Raw genomic sequence first — 17,193 nt, 5'->3', positions numbered from 1 at the left:
AGAGAAGAATGATGATATGATATCCAGCTCAGGACCATGGGTGTGCCAAGCCCATACTCACCAGATGTGAGCCCCCTGGAGTTAAATTGTTTGACTTGTGGAGAGAAAGATTCATTTAGAGAAACTGAGATTTCAGTTTGACATTCAATTGATTTAAATTTAGTCAATATTTGTGCTAGTTGGTCGCTAGACCTACTAACTAGGTTGGTCTACTGGTTATAGTTGGCTGGACCATTTTTCTTGCTTCTTGGTATGTAATATTGTGGTCTCTTTTATATTTCTGTATTTGGGACTGAAACTGAAATTTCTGCAACCTCAGAATGCCCAAGCCCACCTATTTTCTTCTTATTCCTTATTCTTTTTATTTTCCTAATACTCTATATTTTTATTTATTGTGAGCCATTAGTTTACTGAAAGCAATATCGAGATGCCCCAAAGTTTAGCAACTATTAACTGCTACTTTGTAAGTCTATTATTTTCCTTTCTATCCTGTGATATACTAGATCATATATTTAATTCTGATTTTTCAACAGACATTTTCATAATTTATCATCTTTGAATTTTGACACAGGGGTCGTTACAGTATACAGCTAATATAAATATACATTAATGCATCTTCATAGACCTTTTAGCTTTCTCCCCTCATCTGGCACAAAGGTCCACTCTGATTGTACACCTCTTCGGATTCAGTGAGTTATTCTTAATTTTAGATTTTAACTTTCCTTTTTTACTTTTTGCCTCTGTCGGGTCAGCCCCGAAATATATGCTCACTATCCCAGTGCTTATCTCAACGATTAGGCCTACTTCCTATACCACTAAATTGAAATTTTCCTTGCCACTACCACCATGAAATATGCTAGCATATATTTCATGTCAGAAAAAGAGGCTATACTTTTTATTGATTTTCCTGTTATTTCAATGGTTGACCCTTGATGAAGATGTGAAATCATGAGATTTTCAGCAATAAGTACAGGCTGTTCTCGCTTTACGAGTTTTTGCTTTACGAGTTCTAGCATTTTCGAGTTTTTTTTTTCAAATACCAGATTGAAAATATGAACATTAATCGCAAAAAATTAACATTAAAATACTGCATTTCAAACCACACGAGTAGTTCTACAATACAGCGTACCCAGCTTTCCGATATTAATCCATTCCAGAGACAACATTGTATCAAGAAAATATCGCAATGTGAACCAATAACACATTGTTTTTTCCACGACCTCGGAAGTTGAAATTTTCGTCATATAACTCTCTTAGAGGTCATTTTTATTGTTTAAATTATATTAGTTATCAAATCACTAAAATGCACTACACTTTCATCGTTATCATATGCTCTGTTATTATCATATGCTCTGTTATTAGAGCCAATTTTGAACGCCTTTGTGACATTTTTCTAAAGCACATTTCTGGGGGTCATGACCATAAAACAATAAATACAATTTGCACTTTCCGGTATATTGGGCTTTTCTGTTACTGCAAACAATTATAAATGGGTAGTAAACTCGATGTTATTGCATTTGTGAAATTACCGATATCTGAAATTGTGTGGTTTTTTGCAATTTTATAGCGAAATGTGTTTCCCCTTTTTTGAAATCTTCAATCATATAAAAAACATACATAAATTTTCAGAATCTTCTCTTCATTCCTTTTTTTTTTTAAGCTTCATAAACTTGTTACTCTGCGCAAATTGTGTTAGTTGTAATTTGTGCGTTCCGTTAAAAAATGCTTATTTATGTATGGAAATTTATAAAGAAAATAGAAGATTATCATTTTCTTCAGAAATGCTTCAAGAGGCGTTTGTTTCCAAGAAGATCATCTATTTTCTTTATAAATTTCCATAGATGCATAAGCATTTTTTAACGGAACGCACAATTTGCAACTAACACGATTTGCAAGGAATAACAAGTTTACGAAGTTTAAAAAAAAAAAGGAATGAAGAGAATATTCCGAAAATTTATTTATGTTTTTTATATGATTGAAGATTTCAGTAAAGGGAAAACATATTTCTTTATAATAATGCAAAAAAACCACACAATTCCAAATATCGGTATTTTCGCAAATACAATAACATCGAGTTTACAACCCGTTTATAATTGCTTGCAGTAACAGAAAAGCCTAACAAACCGGACAGTGCAAATTGTTTTTACTGTTTAATGGTCATGACCTCCAGAAATGGGACACACTTAAATAGAAAAGGTGCAAGAATATTTGCTGATGCTATAGAGGCAGTGTTCGGTGGGTTGGAAACTGCTAGCTTGGGGGGGGGATACAAGGACTAATAGATTAACAGTAGCCACTGGCAGAGGTGAAAGTGATTCTTGCACTGCTTCTGTTGGAATGAGCAGCAGCCTGGAAAACAGAATGCAGGATATTTCAGAGACTGCTGGGAGTCATTGCGGTACTAGTAAACACATGGGTTGTGTTAGAGTAGCTAAGAATAGGAACAGGCGCATGTATACTTGTGTGTACACCAATGCTAGAAGTTTGGTAAATAAATTTGATGAATTTGAGGTATTACTCAAAACATCAAAGGCAGATATTGTTGGGATATCAGAGACGTGGTGTCACACATATATAAGGAATGCAGAACTGGAATTTGGTGAGCACAATGTGTACAGAAAGGATAGACAGGATAGGAAGGGAGGAGGGGTTATGCTATTAGTTAAGAAACACATAAAATCCAAGTGAAGCCAGTTGACATCGCTGGACAGTGCAGTGTCGAGTCAGTTTGGTCTGACATAAACATTGGGAGATCAAAATTGAGAGTAAGAGTGTGCTATAGACCTAATGACTCTGATGAGTATAATAAGAAACTGTACAGGGAAATAGAGTGGGCCAGTAAATCAGAGAGTCTTATAATGGGAGATTTTAATTTCCCAGATAATGACTGGAATTTGTGGGTTGGTTACTCAAAAACTAGTAAGCCTTTTGTGGATTTATTGGATTATTGTTTTCTACATCAGCATGTTCGGAAGCCAACTAGAGGGAGTAATACTCTTGATCTGATTATCAGTAGTGATTCTTCATGCATTAAGAATCTGGATAAAGGAACCCCTAGGTGGCAGTGATCACAGTGCGCTGAAGTGGGATTTACTCAAAGAGGTAACTACCATCAGGGGTAAAGAGAAGGGTTTTTGCTTTCATAAAGACGATGGTCTGAGACAGTATTTAAATTCTATATAGTGGGACCAACTGATGATGTTACCAACAGCAAATTCAAAATGGGAAGCATTCAAAGAACTTATCTTGGAAGCTACTAGGCTTTACATACCAACTAAGAAATACTGTTCAAGATTTTGGCCTAAATGGATGTCAGATGAACTGATGAGACATATGGCAGAGAATAAAAATGCATGGAATACATATAAATTAACATGTTACACAGAAGCCTATGATAGATATAAGTTGATCTGTAACCAAGTTACAAAGGAGGTTAGGCAGGCGAAGGCAGATTACGAGAAACCTTTGGCAAGTGATGCAAAGAAAAACAGCAAAGAGTTCTTTACTTTTTGAAACTCTAGAAGGAAGGGGATGAATCAGATTGGTCCACTTGATATCGATGGTTCAACTGTTGATGATCCTGCTCAGGTAGCTAACAAAAAATGAATATTTTGCGTCAACATTCACACATGAGGAGTTATTCAGCGAGGGTAATGCCAGAGGTGTATTCAATTCTGGCAATAAGCTTGATAATCTTGTAATAACTGAGAGTAAAGTGGAGGAGAAATTGTTAAAATAAATACAAGACAGGCACCTGGGGTAGTAGTAGTGCCATGTGATGCAAGAAAGTAAATGTATGAGCTTATGCAGCATCAGCCAAAAAAAAAAAAAAAAAAATCACACCATTCCCTCCAAATGCCTGTCTAGTTCCTCCTTAAATTTATTCAACCTATCAACTTCCACAACAACAGATGGAAGTTTGTTCCAGCAATTAACCACCAGCTGGCTAAAGGCAAATTTCCGCATATCCAATCTACATCTGTCTTTTCTTAATTTGAATTTACGAACTTAGGTTCGTAATCTGAACAAGTGGAAGGATCCCATCAGAATTCAGCGTGCTGAACCCATTCAAGGCCTTATACACCTCAATCAGATCACCGCGCAGGTGCCTAGTCTCCAGCCACTGCAATTTGCAGAACTTAAGCCTCTCTTGATAAGAGGATCCCTTCATTCCCCTCACTAATCTTGTTGCCCTTCTCTGTACACGCTCAAGTAAATCTACATCCTTCCTAAAATGAGGCCTCCAGACCTGTACGCAGTACTCAAGGCGTGGCCTGACCATTGCCTTATACAGAGGGATAATCACCTCCTTTTCCCTGCTAGCAAGATTCCTATATATCATTGACAAAACCTCATGACCTGCCCTTGCAGTCTGTCTGCATTGCTCAGAAAACTTCATATCTGCCTGCACAATTACTCCCAGGTCTTTTTCATTTTCTACCACCTTAAGTGTAGTACCACACAGTTGGTACGTGGATGGGATCTATCCAGTTATATTAAAGGAGGCAGCAAAGGAAGTAAGCAAACCCTTAGCCATAATTATGAGAGCTTCCTTGGACTCAGGGGATGTAACCATGGAGTGGAGATGTGCAAATGTGACCCCAATTCACAAAGGAGGATCAAAGGCTGACACAAGTAATTATAGACCTGTGAGTTTAACTTCTGTTCCAGGAAAATTAATGGAGGTCTTGGTTAAAGAAGCACTGCAGGATCATCTAGACAAACCTTCAGTTATAGCTCGGACACAACATGGTTTTGTTAAGGGAAAGTCTTGCCTGACTAATTTGATTGGATACTATGATGCAGTCACAAAAGAATTGGATGCAGGGAATAACTTTGATATTATATATTTGTATCTTAGAAAGTCTTTCGATACTGTTGCACATGGAAGACTGCTGCACAAATTGGAGCAGTGTGGCATTGGAGGCACATTGCTGCTATGGATAAAGGGATGGTTGAGTGAAGGAGTCCACTAATAACATTGGTCCACGATGAGCAGTGTCCATTGATTGCCACTCAGGGTTCAGTGCTGGGTCCATTATTGTTTTCTGTATTTATAAATGATATTGATGATGGTATATCAAGCTTAGTGTCCAAGTTTGCAGACAATACAAAGGTTGGCAGGGTTGTTAAGGACACTACTGATGCTATGCTGCTGCAACAGGATCTGGAAATGTTGAGCAGATGGGATGAGAGGTGGAAATGAAGTTTAACATTGACAAATGTAAAGTACTACATATGGGAAACAGCAACCCCAGAGCAACGTATCAACTCTGTGGTATTACACTGACAGTTGTAGAGAATGAAAAAGACCTGGGGGTTATTGTGCAGGCAGATATGAAGTTCCCTGAGCAGTGCAGACGGCCTGCAAGAGTAGCTCATGGTGGCTTGTTAATGATATACAGAAATTTTTCTAGCAGGGATAAGGAGGTGATTATCCCTTGTATAAGGCAATGGTCAAGACACATCCTTGAGTACTGTATACAGGTCTGGAGGCCTCATTTCGAGAAGGTTGTACAGCTGCTGGAACGAGTACAGAGAAGGGCAACAAGATTAGTGAATGGAACAAAGGGTTGCTGTTATGAAGAAAGGCTTAAGTTTTGCAAATTACAGTGTCTGGAGTCTAGGCACTGGCGAGGTGATCTGGTAGAGGTGTATAAAGCCTTGAATGGTTTTAGCATGTTCAATGCCGATCGGATCCTTCCTCTTGCTCAGAATAATCACCTGAGAAGGCATAAATTCAGATTGAGGAAAGACAGATGTAGGATAGATGTGCGGAAATTTGCCTTTAGCCAGCGGATAGTTGGTTGGTGGAACAGACTTCCATCCCTTGTTGTGGAAGTTGTTAGCCTAAAAAAATTTAAGGCTCAGCTGGACAGGTATTTCGAACGAATGGTGGGGTGAAATGGAAGGTGTTTTTTTTTGGCTGATGCTGCATAAGCTTGCTTTCTTGCATCATATGGCTCTACTAATTCTAATGCTAAAATGTGCTTTAGAAAAATGCCACAAAGGCGTTCAAAATTGGTTCTAATAACAGAGCATATGATAATGATGAAAGTAGTGCATTTTAGTGATTTGATAACTAATACAATTTAAACAATAAAAACGACCTTTTAGAGAGTTATATAGCGAAAATTTCAACTTCCAAGGTTGTGGAATGAATTACCAAAAAACAATGTGTTCACATTGCGATATTTTCATGATACGATGTTGTCTCTGGAATGGATTAATATTGTAAAGCTCGGTACGCTGTATTGTATAGCTACGCACGTGATTTGAAATGCGGTATTTTAATATTCATTTTTTACTAATTAGCTAACTAATTTCATTGTTGAGAACTGATAACAAGTAACCCCTATTTTTAACATTATGTCTATGAGATTTAATTCCCGCTTTACGAGCGCACGCTTGGAACAATTAACTCGTAAAGTCGAGAACTACCTGTATTTTTTTATTTTTATTTACCCATATTTTTCAGTGTTTTCTCTAGTTCCAATTCCCATTTTGTAGCACATTTTCTATTCGAATCCTCTCAATTAACTTAAGTATCCATTATGGTCATTGGGTTCCTTCTGCCAAAAAATGCAGTGTCCATATTACAATACTTTTAAGATATCTCTTCGATTTCTTAAGAATTCAGTACATAAATATATCTTTACTCTTTTTGCAAAACAGCAAAATTTTTATAAATCATGTTCATCAGATAACACTTACTTTAATTAAAGTAAAAACATATCCTCTATCCATTATGGATAGCAAGTCATAGAGAAAAAATGCAAGGCTTGTATTAAGACTCTGAATAAATTTCATATCCTTGACCTCACGATTATAGCGACCAATGATATCAGATGTCATTGTTGTTACCTGAAAAGTAATTAAATTTTTACACAGTTAGATCTGTTACTTTTATCCTTTTTAAACATATAATCTAAAATAAAAAGATATTTATGCAAATAATATTTAGAAAAACAATGTTTTTCAACCACTTCAGACAATTCACCCTTGGGCCAATAAGATTTATTCTGAGATGTATAGCTTGCAGGTTGATCAGATCAAACTTCTTCTTTTTTAAACCTAATCACAAGGTTTACAATTAATTAAGTTATACTGAAATAACCATATTTGGTAGTCATACTGGCTTGATCGAGAGTACAATGAAAAAGTATGCATTGTTGCGGTCTTGTGCGTCACCATATAGCCGCAATGGTGAGTCAGTCCCCAAAGTTTCATCTCATACTGACCTGGAACTAACGTGGGATGAAGACTTAAATTTCAAGGAACACTTCCTAAAGGCAAAGAAGAAGACCTATGCTGCTTTCTGGGCTATCCACCAGGAGTTCGCAGGCTGTCACAAACCAAACTGATTGGACAATACATTAATAGATGTCTCACACCCATACCACTATATGCCTCAGAAATCTGGTCCTCTGCATCTACCTTTCGATGTAACAAATTTCTGGATTCTGTGGTGGCTGAAAAGTCTGGGAGGGAACCCATTCACCATCTCGAATTCTCCTAGTCAATCTAGGCATGACCTCCTGGAAGCTCACTGTCATAAAAAAATCTGTCAACATTCACCAAGCTGCTAACTTGCCAGATTGATGCCCCATCAATAGAAGATATCATCACATTAACAAGAGGAAGAAATAGAAGCCATCACCCACTTAGGATGAAGCTACCGTTCTTGGACTCCCTAAAAGGAATGTTCCCATGTAACATCATTGAGCACTTCAACACCTTCTCCATTGATCCGGTAAAGTTTGAAGTCAATAAAACCTACAGAAGCCAAATTATAGACCAAATCTGGACTAAATTTAGCCAAGATTGCTAAATCTGTTTTGTTAGTTGTTGATAAAGAAGTCAACCTGTGCATTTAACTCTTAAATTATTAAGATCTATGTTATTTCAAAGTGAATACAATTAATTAAATGTATATATCTATTTAATACTTATTATTATACAATAATTATATTGTAAAGATCTGAAAATTTGTACAAAAGTGTATATTGTATATTTTAAAACTTCTGTACACCCTCCTAGCCCACTAGCTGTACAGGTGGTGAACCTTGTGGTAATAAACTGATAGTAAATAAAAAAATAAATAAAAAAGTATTTTAAAAATATTATCCTGTTTTCAATTAATTGATGTAAAACGATAAAACAGTATTAGTAGTGGCATATGATGCAGGAAAGCAAGTTTATACAGCATCAGCACAAAAAAAATACACACACACTTCCCATTTCACCTATCCATTTCCTCCAAGAGTTTGTCTATTTCTTTTTTCAATTTATTTAAGACATCACCTTCCAAAATAATAGATGGGAGTTTCTTCTAGCAATCACCAAACTAAAATGCAATGTTCCGCACATCAATTCTGCAATTGTCTTTCCTCAAGAAAAAAATTAAACATTTTGTTTCCTGCATTCATGCATAAAAGCTCATGATAGCTCTTAACACATTTTCTAAGGTGAATTTTATAAGAAAATGTATTTCCAAGTCCAAACAGATGACTCCAGTGGTCCCAGACAGTTTTTAAATGATATACAATGCGATCAACTGATGATGTTACCAACAGCAAATTCTAAATGGGAAGAATTCAAGGAAGTAATCTTGGAAGCTACTAGGCTTTTTGTCCCAATTAAGAAATACTGTTCAAGATTTAGGCCTAAATGTATGCCAGATGGACTAATAAGACTCGGGGCAGAGAAAGAAAATGCACAGGGTGCATATAAATTATCAGAAGACATAGATGCCACTGGTAGATATGAGATAATCCGAAATCAAGTGACAAAGGAAGTTAGGCAAGCAAAGGTAGATTATGAGGAAATCTTTGGCAAAGGATGCAAAGAAAAACAGCAAAGAGTTCTTTACTTATGTAAACTCTAGAAGGGAGGGCATGAATCAGATTGGTCCATTTGATATCAACGGTTCTATTGTTGATGAACCTGCTGAGGTAGCTGAAGTACATATAAAATACTAAATGAGTATTCATTATGTACATTCACACATGAGAAAGTCTAGGAAGTGGAGTCCAGAAGCTTATCAAACTTTAGCAGGGAGATAAATGAATTTGTAATAATTGAGAGCAAAGTGGAGGAGAAATTGTTGAAATTGAACATAAAATAGGCATCTGGGATGGATGGGATCTATCCAGTTATATTACTGGAGGTGGCAAAAGGAAGTAAGCAAACCCTTAACCATAATTATGAAAGCTTCCTTGGACTCAGGGGATGAAAGGGTGATGCAAGAAATTACAGACCTGTTAGTTTAACTTCTGTTCCAGAGAAAATAATGGACTCACTGGTTAAAGCACTGCAGGATCATTTTGACAAGACTGCAGTTATAGTTCAGACACAGCATGGATTTGTTAGCGGGAAGTCTTGTCTGGCAAATCTGATTGGATATTATGATGGGTCACAGATGGACTGGATGCAAAAAATAATTTTGATATCATATACTTGGATTTTAGGAAAGTTTTTGATACTGTGGTACATGGAAGACTACTGTACAAATTGAAGCAGTATGGCATTAACGGCAAGTTGCTACAATGTATAAAGGATGGTTCAGTGAGAGTGGTTATCAATGGACACTGCTGTTCATGGATTATGTTATTAGTGGAGTTCTCCCAGGGTTCGGTGTTAGGCCCATTGTTGTTTTCGGTATTTATCAATGATATTGATGAAGGTATAACAGAAGTAATGTCTCAGTTTGCAGATGATACGAAGATTGGCAGGGTTGTTAATAACAGTAGCAATAGTGTACTACTGCAACAGGATCTAGAAATATTGAGCAGATCAGCTGAGAGGTGGCAACTGAAGGTTAACATTCACAAATGTAAAGTACTGCATACGGGTAGCAGTAACCGCAGAGTAATGTACCAACTGTGTGGTACTACACTCAGGGTAGTAGAGAATCAAAAGGACCTGGGGGTATTTGTGAAGTCAGATATGAAGTTTTTTGAGCAATAGAGACAGGTTGCAAGAGTGGCTCATGGTGCCGTGTCAATGTTATACAGAAATTTTGCTAGCAGGGATATGAAGGTGATTATCCCCTTGTATAAGTCAATGGTCAGGCCACACCTTGAGTACTGCATACAGATGTGGAGGCCTCATTTTAGGAAGAATGTAGAACAAGATTGGTGAGTGGAACAATGGGTTGCTCTTAGCAAGAGCAACCCGTTTTTCCACTAATTCTGAAAATTCCAGCATCTGGAGACTAGGCACCTGTGAGGTGATCTAATTGAGGTGTATAAGGCCTTGAATGGTTTTAGCAAGCTCAATGATGATGCAATTCTTCCTCTTGCTCAAATTATTCACCTGAGGGAACATAAATTCAAATTAACGAAAGACAATTGTAGAATAGATGTGAGGAAATTTGCCTTTAGCCAACAGGTGGTTGACAACTGGAACAGACTTCCACCTGTCGTAGTGGAGGTCGAAAACTTAAATAAGTTCATGGCAGAACTAGACAAGCATTTGGAGTGAAAGGATAGGTGAAATAGGAAGAGTTTTTTTTTGGATGATGCTATATAACCTTGCTTTCTTGCAGCATATGCCTCTACTGATGCTAAAGCTAAAACAGAATAAGCCAAAACCTTCCTCCTCCTTATTTACCTCAGAATGAGAGGAAGCATTCTCTGAAATATAAAATTTCAATATTATTAGAACTTCAAATTTTCTATTCATAATAATTTGTTTTTTAAATACAATGTGTGTAACACAGATTAAGGAAGTAATAGAGCAAAAAATACACTTAAATATGGGAAGGGATAATGTAAGAAAAAAAAAAGAAAGAAAGCAGATAATAAGAGAGATCACAGACTTCAGAATTGGTATAATGCAATGTTACAATTATCCAGTCAAAGCATTAAGGCCACCCCAGTGTTTTAGCAACTGGCCATTCCACATTACTGTAAGAAAGGGTAAATGTGATACTAAAGGCACATAGCCTTTAGTATCAAACTGTGTGCAAGGGATGTGATCTGATGGACTTTGAAAAAAGAGTTAATTGTCAGGTACTGATTGCAATTGATTGATTGAAGAGTGGCAATATTAAGTAAACTATAAATCTTGTGGACTGTTTGCAGAGTGCAATAAAGATGTTCAAAGGGTGGACAGATAGGAGACAGTGCACCCGTAGACAACTAATGGTGGGTAGCCCATGCCTCATCGATGATCAAGTGAAACATTGGCTCTCCGAACTTGTGCAAGTCAACAGATAGAAAATGATGGAATGGTTGACCATGGTCTCTAACCAGGTTATATAACCAGTGGTGTTTACAAGGCCACAATCCAACAAACCCTTGTCCAAGTGGGCTACTGAAGTAGGCACTCACTCAAGGTACCCATACGTATGGCCACTCTTCACCAATAGTACCAAACGTTTTATCTGAATAGCATCATCAGACCACTGAAAATTGGAAAACAGTTGCCTTTTCCAAAGAATTCTGTGTGGATGGCTATGGACGGTGCAGCAAAAAAGTGTGGAGAGGAATCGCTTCAATGTCCTGGTCCACCAGAAACAAGCAGGTGGTGGTGGTGGCAGTCTTTTGGTATGGGGAATGATTTCCTGGGAATCACCTGAAGCCCTTATATCCCTAGACACTCTGAATACTAAAAACTACACATCCATTACGACTGATCAAGTACACTCATTCATGATAACTGTTTACCTGGATGGCAGAAGTGTGTTCCAGCAGGAGAATATGCCGTTACATTGCCAATATTTTTTATGAGTGGTTCGCCAAACACGAAAGTGACTTCCAAGTGCTAGCAGGGCTGCTGAATGTGGTGGACATGAATCCTATAAAACATCTCTGGAACTGACAGATGTGGCATTTATATTCTCCACCACAGACTAATGCAGATCCATGGGACACAATCATGGCAACAGGATTGTGTCCCAATTGTGTCCCAAGACCAGATAGTGTGTGTATTTGGTTTGTGTAGTGTGGTATTGGGTTATGTGGTTCTTCTGCAATGTTCAGAAGCCTTAGACAGTCGATGTCTCACTGTGTAACAGTGGTGCTGGTGGCAGGAGGAGGACATACCCACTATTAGGTAGGAAGTCATAATGATTTCACATGGCAGCGTGTGTTTACACACGCTGTATTGATCTATTTTCCATTGACAGAAAAATAGTCCAATACATATATCTCACAAGGTCATCCAGTCCTGCTAGTATTTTCTGTCTATATAAGCTGATTAAGCTTACATTATGTCAGTGGAGTGGCTCTGCTCTGGAGTGCTGGTCTGTTCTGTCGTTTATTTCTCACTGCAAAAGGACCACCACTACGCAAATCCTCTGCATTTGTGGATCGATCGAAGGATGAAGGAGTGGTTCGGTCCTTCGATCAGTTCGCCTTTGCAACGATTTGTCTAGCGACTGAAATGCAGTGATTCCATGACTATTATTGGCCTCATGGTCCTCCATCAATATGGGGCATAATGGTCAGTCTATTATTTTGTTACCTTGTTTTATTTTAGTAGTTCGCCTTAGTCCCGTTTTGATGATATTTCATGTCTCTCGGAACTGGTACCTTACATGGGGGTGTCGCTAAATTATTATATAATTGGCTTTATATTTTAAATTTAAAATGGATTTATTACTAATTGGGTTTAATTGAACTTCTAAATTATTTGGAGACTTTCGGTTACAGTTTCAGTCTTGTTACCTTTACTTTCACCCTCCCTGTTGATTTAATTTTTATGTTAATTTTTCGTTCTACAGTTTTGCCATGCTACTGGCATATGTATATATATATATCTAGTACTTCAATGAATTTATGCATTATTGATAACATTTATATTTGGTATATCAATTTGATTAACAATATACAGAATAACAAATATATTAAAATATTAAAAATTAGCAAGTTATTATATCTCAAGATATAAGTAAATATAATAAGTAAATTCATCATCCACTAATTAGTGAAGTAAAAGTTATTATATTCTAGATGTTTCTGGGCTATATTTCTATATAATTTAACTTTAACAACAAAATTTAAATTTTTCTAGCACACATTTACTATAACTAACCTATTTGTTGTACACGTTGGCACTAATGATATTAAGAGTAGGAGACCGGTGGAATTGCTTAACAAGTACAGGTCAATATTGACAAAAAGCAGTGAGTTAGGATTGAATTTGAATGTGTCTGCAATTCTGCCCAGACACAATAGGAGGGAGTATATGATGAGTGCCTTGTCGATCAATTCGGCCCTGGAGAGATTGTGCAAGGCTCAAGGGATGGATTTCTCAGCCTGGTCTATGCTTGTTAACAGGAAAGTCTGTGAATAAAGGAAAGAAAAGAAAAAGAAGGAAAGAATGTGAATATCCTATATGTTATAATGAATTAAGAGAATTATAGGTTGAATTGAAAAGCCAATTAGAGAGGAGGGAATTTTAAAGTAAAATAATGAATATAAACTGATTAAACAAATAAAAGGTGAACTAGCCAGCATCAGAAAGACATGGGCAAATTTAGCTATAAGTCAAAAATAAGAGGGTAACAAAAATGCAAAAATCTGATGTTAGCTAAAGTAAATATTGATACATGGTCAGGTATTTGATTGATATATCAGGGGACTACACCTGACCGGCATTTCTGTACTTGTATCAAGAACGGCATTTCTATACTTGTCCATAATAATGGAAGAGAAGCAAATTAAAGAATAAAACAAAGTGGGATGAAGCAGCATCACTCTCACAAAATATGGACAAAGTAGTCCCAACGCAGTGTAAGTTTTATAAAAATTAAGGTGAAATTAAGATAAAGCTGAAATAAAATTAAAATATAAATAAGTGTTTTCAGTGCAGGAAAAAAAATTTGGTTAAAATCTGTCATGTAATTTAATAAATATTGAAATAATGTAATGAATAAATATTGGAATTTAGTGTAAAAAAATACATAAATTTGATAAATTTAGAACAACCATATGGTGCAAGGCATGGGACTAAATTGAGGACAGGGAAGGGATAAAGGTGCAATTAAATAGAGACAAAGACACCAAGAGATCAAGGACAGTTCGATCGTTCGTATCACCCTCATATTGCATTAATAGCTTTACGAATTACCTCATGGATTATCTCAAAAACAACAATGAAGTAACACTAGATACCATCTGCACAGCCATTTACTATGCTCTTGTAGCAGCCACTAGAATGAATGCAAGAGAAACAAGAGTACAACAGAAAACAAAATGCAACGACAAGGAACCACGCCTGGGAAAGGAAACTACAGTACAAGATAGAAGAGGTAAGATTGAAGGTAGACCAACTAATCCAGTACAAATGGAGTAAGAGAAGTAAGAAGCTGATCAGAAAAATGAAGGTCATCCTCAAGAAAGACAACATCCACAGCAAACCTGAGACCACAAATTAAACAATTAAAGAATACAGGACACCTGCAAGCAGAACCTCATTACATTCAGTAAGAGACTTTGTCAATATAGGGAGAGTTTCCAGAGGAAAACAAACAACCAGATATTTAATAAAAAACAGTCTTCTACAGAGACATTGGACAGAAGGAGGAGTGCGATGGATCCCTTAACCAGAAGGCACTTGAGGAGCTCTGGGGGTAACCTGTGCAGCAGCAAAGTTAGCCATAATCGCCATGCCCCTGACAATAACATCATAGCGTTAAGTGATCGATTGACGTTATGATACAGATATACAGAGCTATAGTGGAATTGAATTCAGAATTTCAGAAGTGAAATCCTGAATTCAAATATAGAATAGAAGAAAACCAAGGACATACAAGAGATGACAGAATGGGAATTGAAGGGAAAGAAGTACAAAGATTATCAGGAAGTCCCCCGTTTGGCAAACCCCATGAATAGATAACATCTACACCTGTTGTAACAAGAAGTTTAGCTGCACATATATAGATACATACGAGCAGTTCACCCAGATAATAATGCGCCCCGACAGAATCATAGTCTTGGGCTCAAAGAATTATCTACCTGAAGACTAAGGACAAAGATGCTACAAACCTGGCAAAGTCAAGTTCAATTACATGTTCCCCCCCTTACAATGTACAAGATCCTGACCAGCTGCATAATTAAGAAGACTATTTGGAGAGCCAGATCTTCATGCCAAGCAGCCAAAGGGATGTAAGCAGATCACAAAAGGATGCAAGGAGGAATTGACCACTGATGCTGCAAGTATGGAGAAAACCTACAAGGAGCACTGCACTGTGGCATATAGGTCTCTCAACTCTTTGTCCCTATAACTGACACACTTCCTAAAAGCAAATATGGTGAAATGGAGGATCATATCATCAAGGTTAAGAATATCACAACCACACTGATACCCGTTAGAAGAGGAATATTCCACGGAGATGCCCTGAGCTCACCATGGTTCTGTCTTGTACTCAAACCATTGTCCACCATGCTCATACCATATCATAATGGACAATATGATCCGGCACAACAGATGAGATATAACCTTCATCGATAAGAAGGAAAGGGCTACATACCCGATCAACATAGTGATGCCCAACACTTGTGACCTCCAAAAATCCTACAAGGAAATAATCAGGAAGTGCATAGAGCTAAAAAAAAGGAAGTCAAAGAAATGTGGTATATTGAACAAGTGATGATCATCCTAATCACTGTGTCCACCACCCGCATGGTGCCAAAGACCCTCCATAAGAAACTAGCAGCAATAGGTCTCCAAAAGAACACAGGGTGCTTACAAATAGAACACAGGCAGCATGCTTTTCTGAGATCAGCAGTACTGGTAGCCTAAATGAATCATGTAATTTTATTATTATTATTATTAGCTACATGGTGGAAGAAAGCCTGAGGCTTATGCTACACCAGCCAAAAAAAAGAAAAAAAAAATTCCCTGAGTTATACTGAGAGAGAGAGAGAGAGAGAGAGAAAGAGTTAAAAGTAGAAAGGAATCACCAAGAAAGATGATATCCAGCTCAGGACCCTGGGTGTGCCAAGCTCATACTCACCAGATTTGAGCCCCTGGGGTTAATTTTGGGTTGGCCAGACCTGGTGTATGGGATAGGTGGCTGCAAAGGTTTTAAGGGCACCATTTACATTGGGGCTAATCCCTTCAACCCCAACCCGCACCCCCCAAAGGCCAGAGGTGGGAACAATGCCCACAAAACTGCCTCTTGCAATTCGTCATTATATGGAAATGTTCGGTTCTACGGAAACCACTTTAAATGCAATCACCAAAAGGAACTCAAAAAAACAGCACAAAGAGGCTCGCCAAACAAAGGTCCGACCCCAACCAAACCAAAGATGAAGCAATTCCAAAACACATAACTGGTCTAGTGCGGCCTTAAAATGCTGTGCCTTGGCTCCTCCTGCCATCGTTCCACCTCTGGCTATATGAACTACGACTAAACTGAACTGGTGATCTGTGATGGAAATCAGCCAGAGATTACTAAAATCTGCATCAGGTGCTCCAATGCAAGTTTGTTAATAATTTAATGCACATATTTTTCTTTCTGTGCCACATGCAACAAATTTGTAGCTATCTGATTACCTTGTAATCAGATAGCTATGAATATATATCAGTAGCATATGCAACAATACATTTCATGATTTCACCTTAATTAAACTGTCGCTCGCTTTGTGGGTACATGGGGTTTACAGATATTCTAACGATCATGCAAAATAGACATTGTCAATTGAAGTTTCGCGATTATTTTTAACAAAACATTATTTCTTCAATTAAATATGTAAGTAAAATTTGAAGCAGCCATGTACACCAGGAGCACTTGTTTCAGGAAGGCATCTTGGGTTGATGTTTCCATTCTAATTACATGAGCCAAGGTGGACCTGTTTCTTTGCAGGCAGCACTGAATGCCATGGGGGGGGGGGTCATTTAATTCTAAGTATCGTATAAGCCGAGCACTGACCACTCTCTCCAATATTTTGAACAAACATCCAGTCAGAGCAATAGGATGATAGTTTGTTCAGAATTTAGGATCCCTTCTTGGCTTAGCAAAACTAATAACAGTTGCTTTATGATAGGCAACCAGACACTGCTCTTTAAACAGGATTCTGTTGTGTAGGAACAGCAGGTGGTCAATGGATTTGGGTGAAAGGGGTTTAATCATTTCATAAGGGATGTTATATTGTCTTGTCTTGTCTTTGACTACTTTAATGAAAACTCTATTCTGCATTAAAGCCTACCATCAAGAGTAAAGAGAAGGGTTTTTGTTTT

At 37.4% G+C, this 17,193-nt stretch overlaps 1 protein-coding gene across 1 annotated transcript in view; it reads right to left on the bottom strand.

The window, feature by feature from the left end:
- The window catches only part of Zir (dedicator of cytokinesis), an 869,757-nt gene that overhangs the window by 469,539 nt on the left and 383,025 nt on the right, over positions 1 to 17,193 (bottom strand). The window contains 1 exon segment of the mRNA XM_090382918.1: positions 6,715 to 6,864. Within this exon segment, the coding sequence (XP_090239044.1) occupies positions 6,715 to 6,864 (150 nt within the window).

Source organism: Mastigoproctus giganteus, chromosome 10 (assembly GCF_048544385.1).
Source record: "Mastigoproctus giganteus isolate SK-2022 chromosome 10, ASM4854438v1, whole genome shotgun sequence".
Classification (NCBI taxonomy): Eukaryota; Metazoa; Arthropoda; class Arachnida; order Uropygi; family Thelyphonidae; genus Mastigoproctus; species Mastigoproctus giganteus.
Note: the sequence above shows the minus strand (reverse complement) of the source record. Positions and strands in the feature narration are given on the sequence as shown.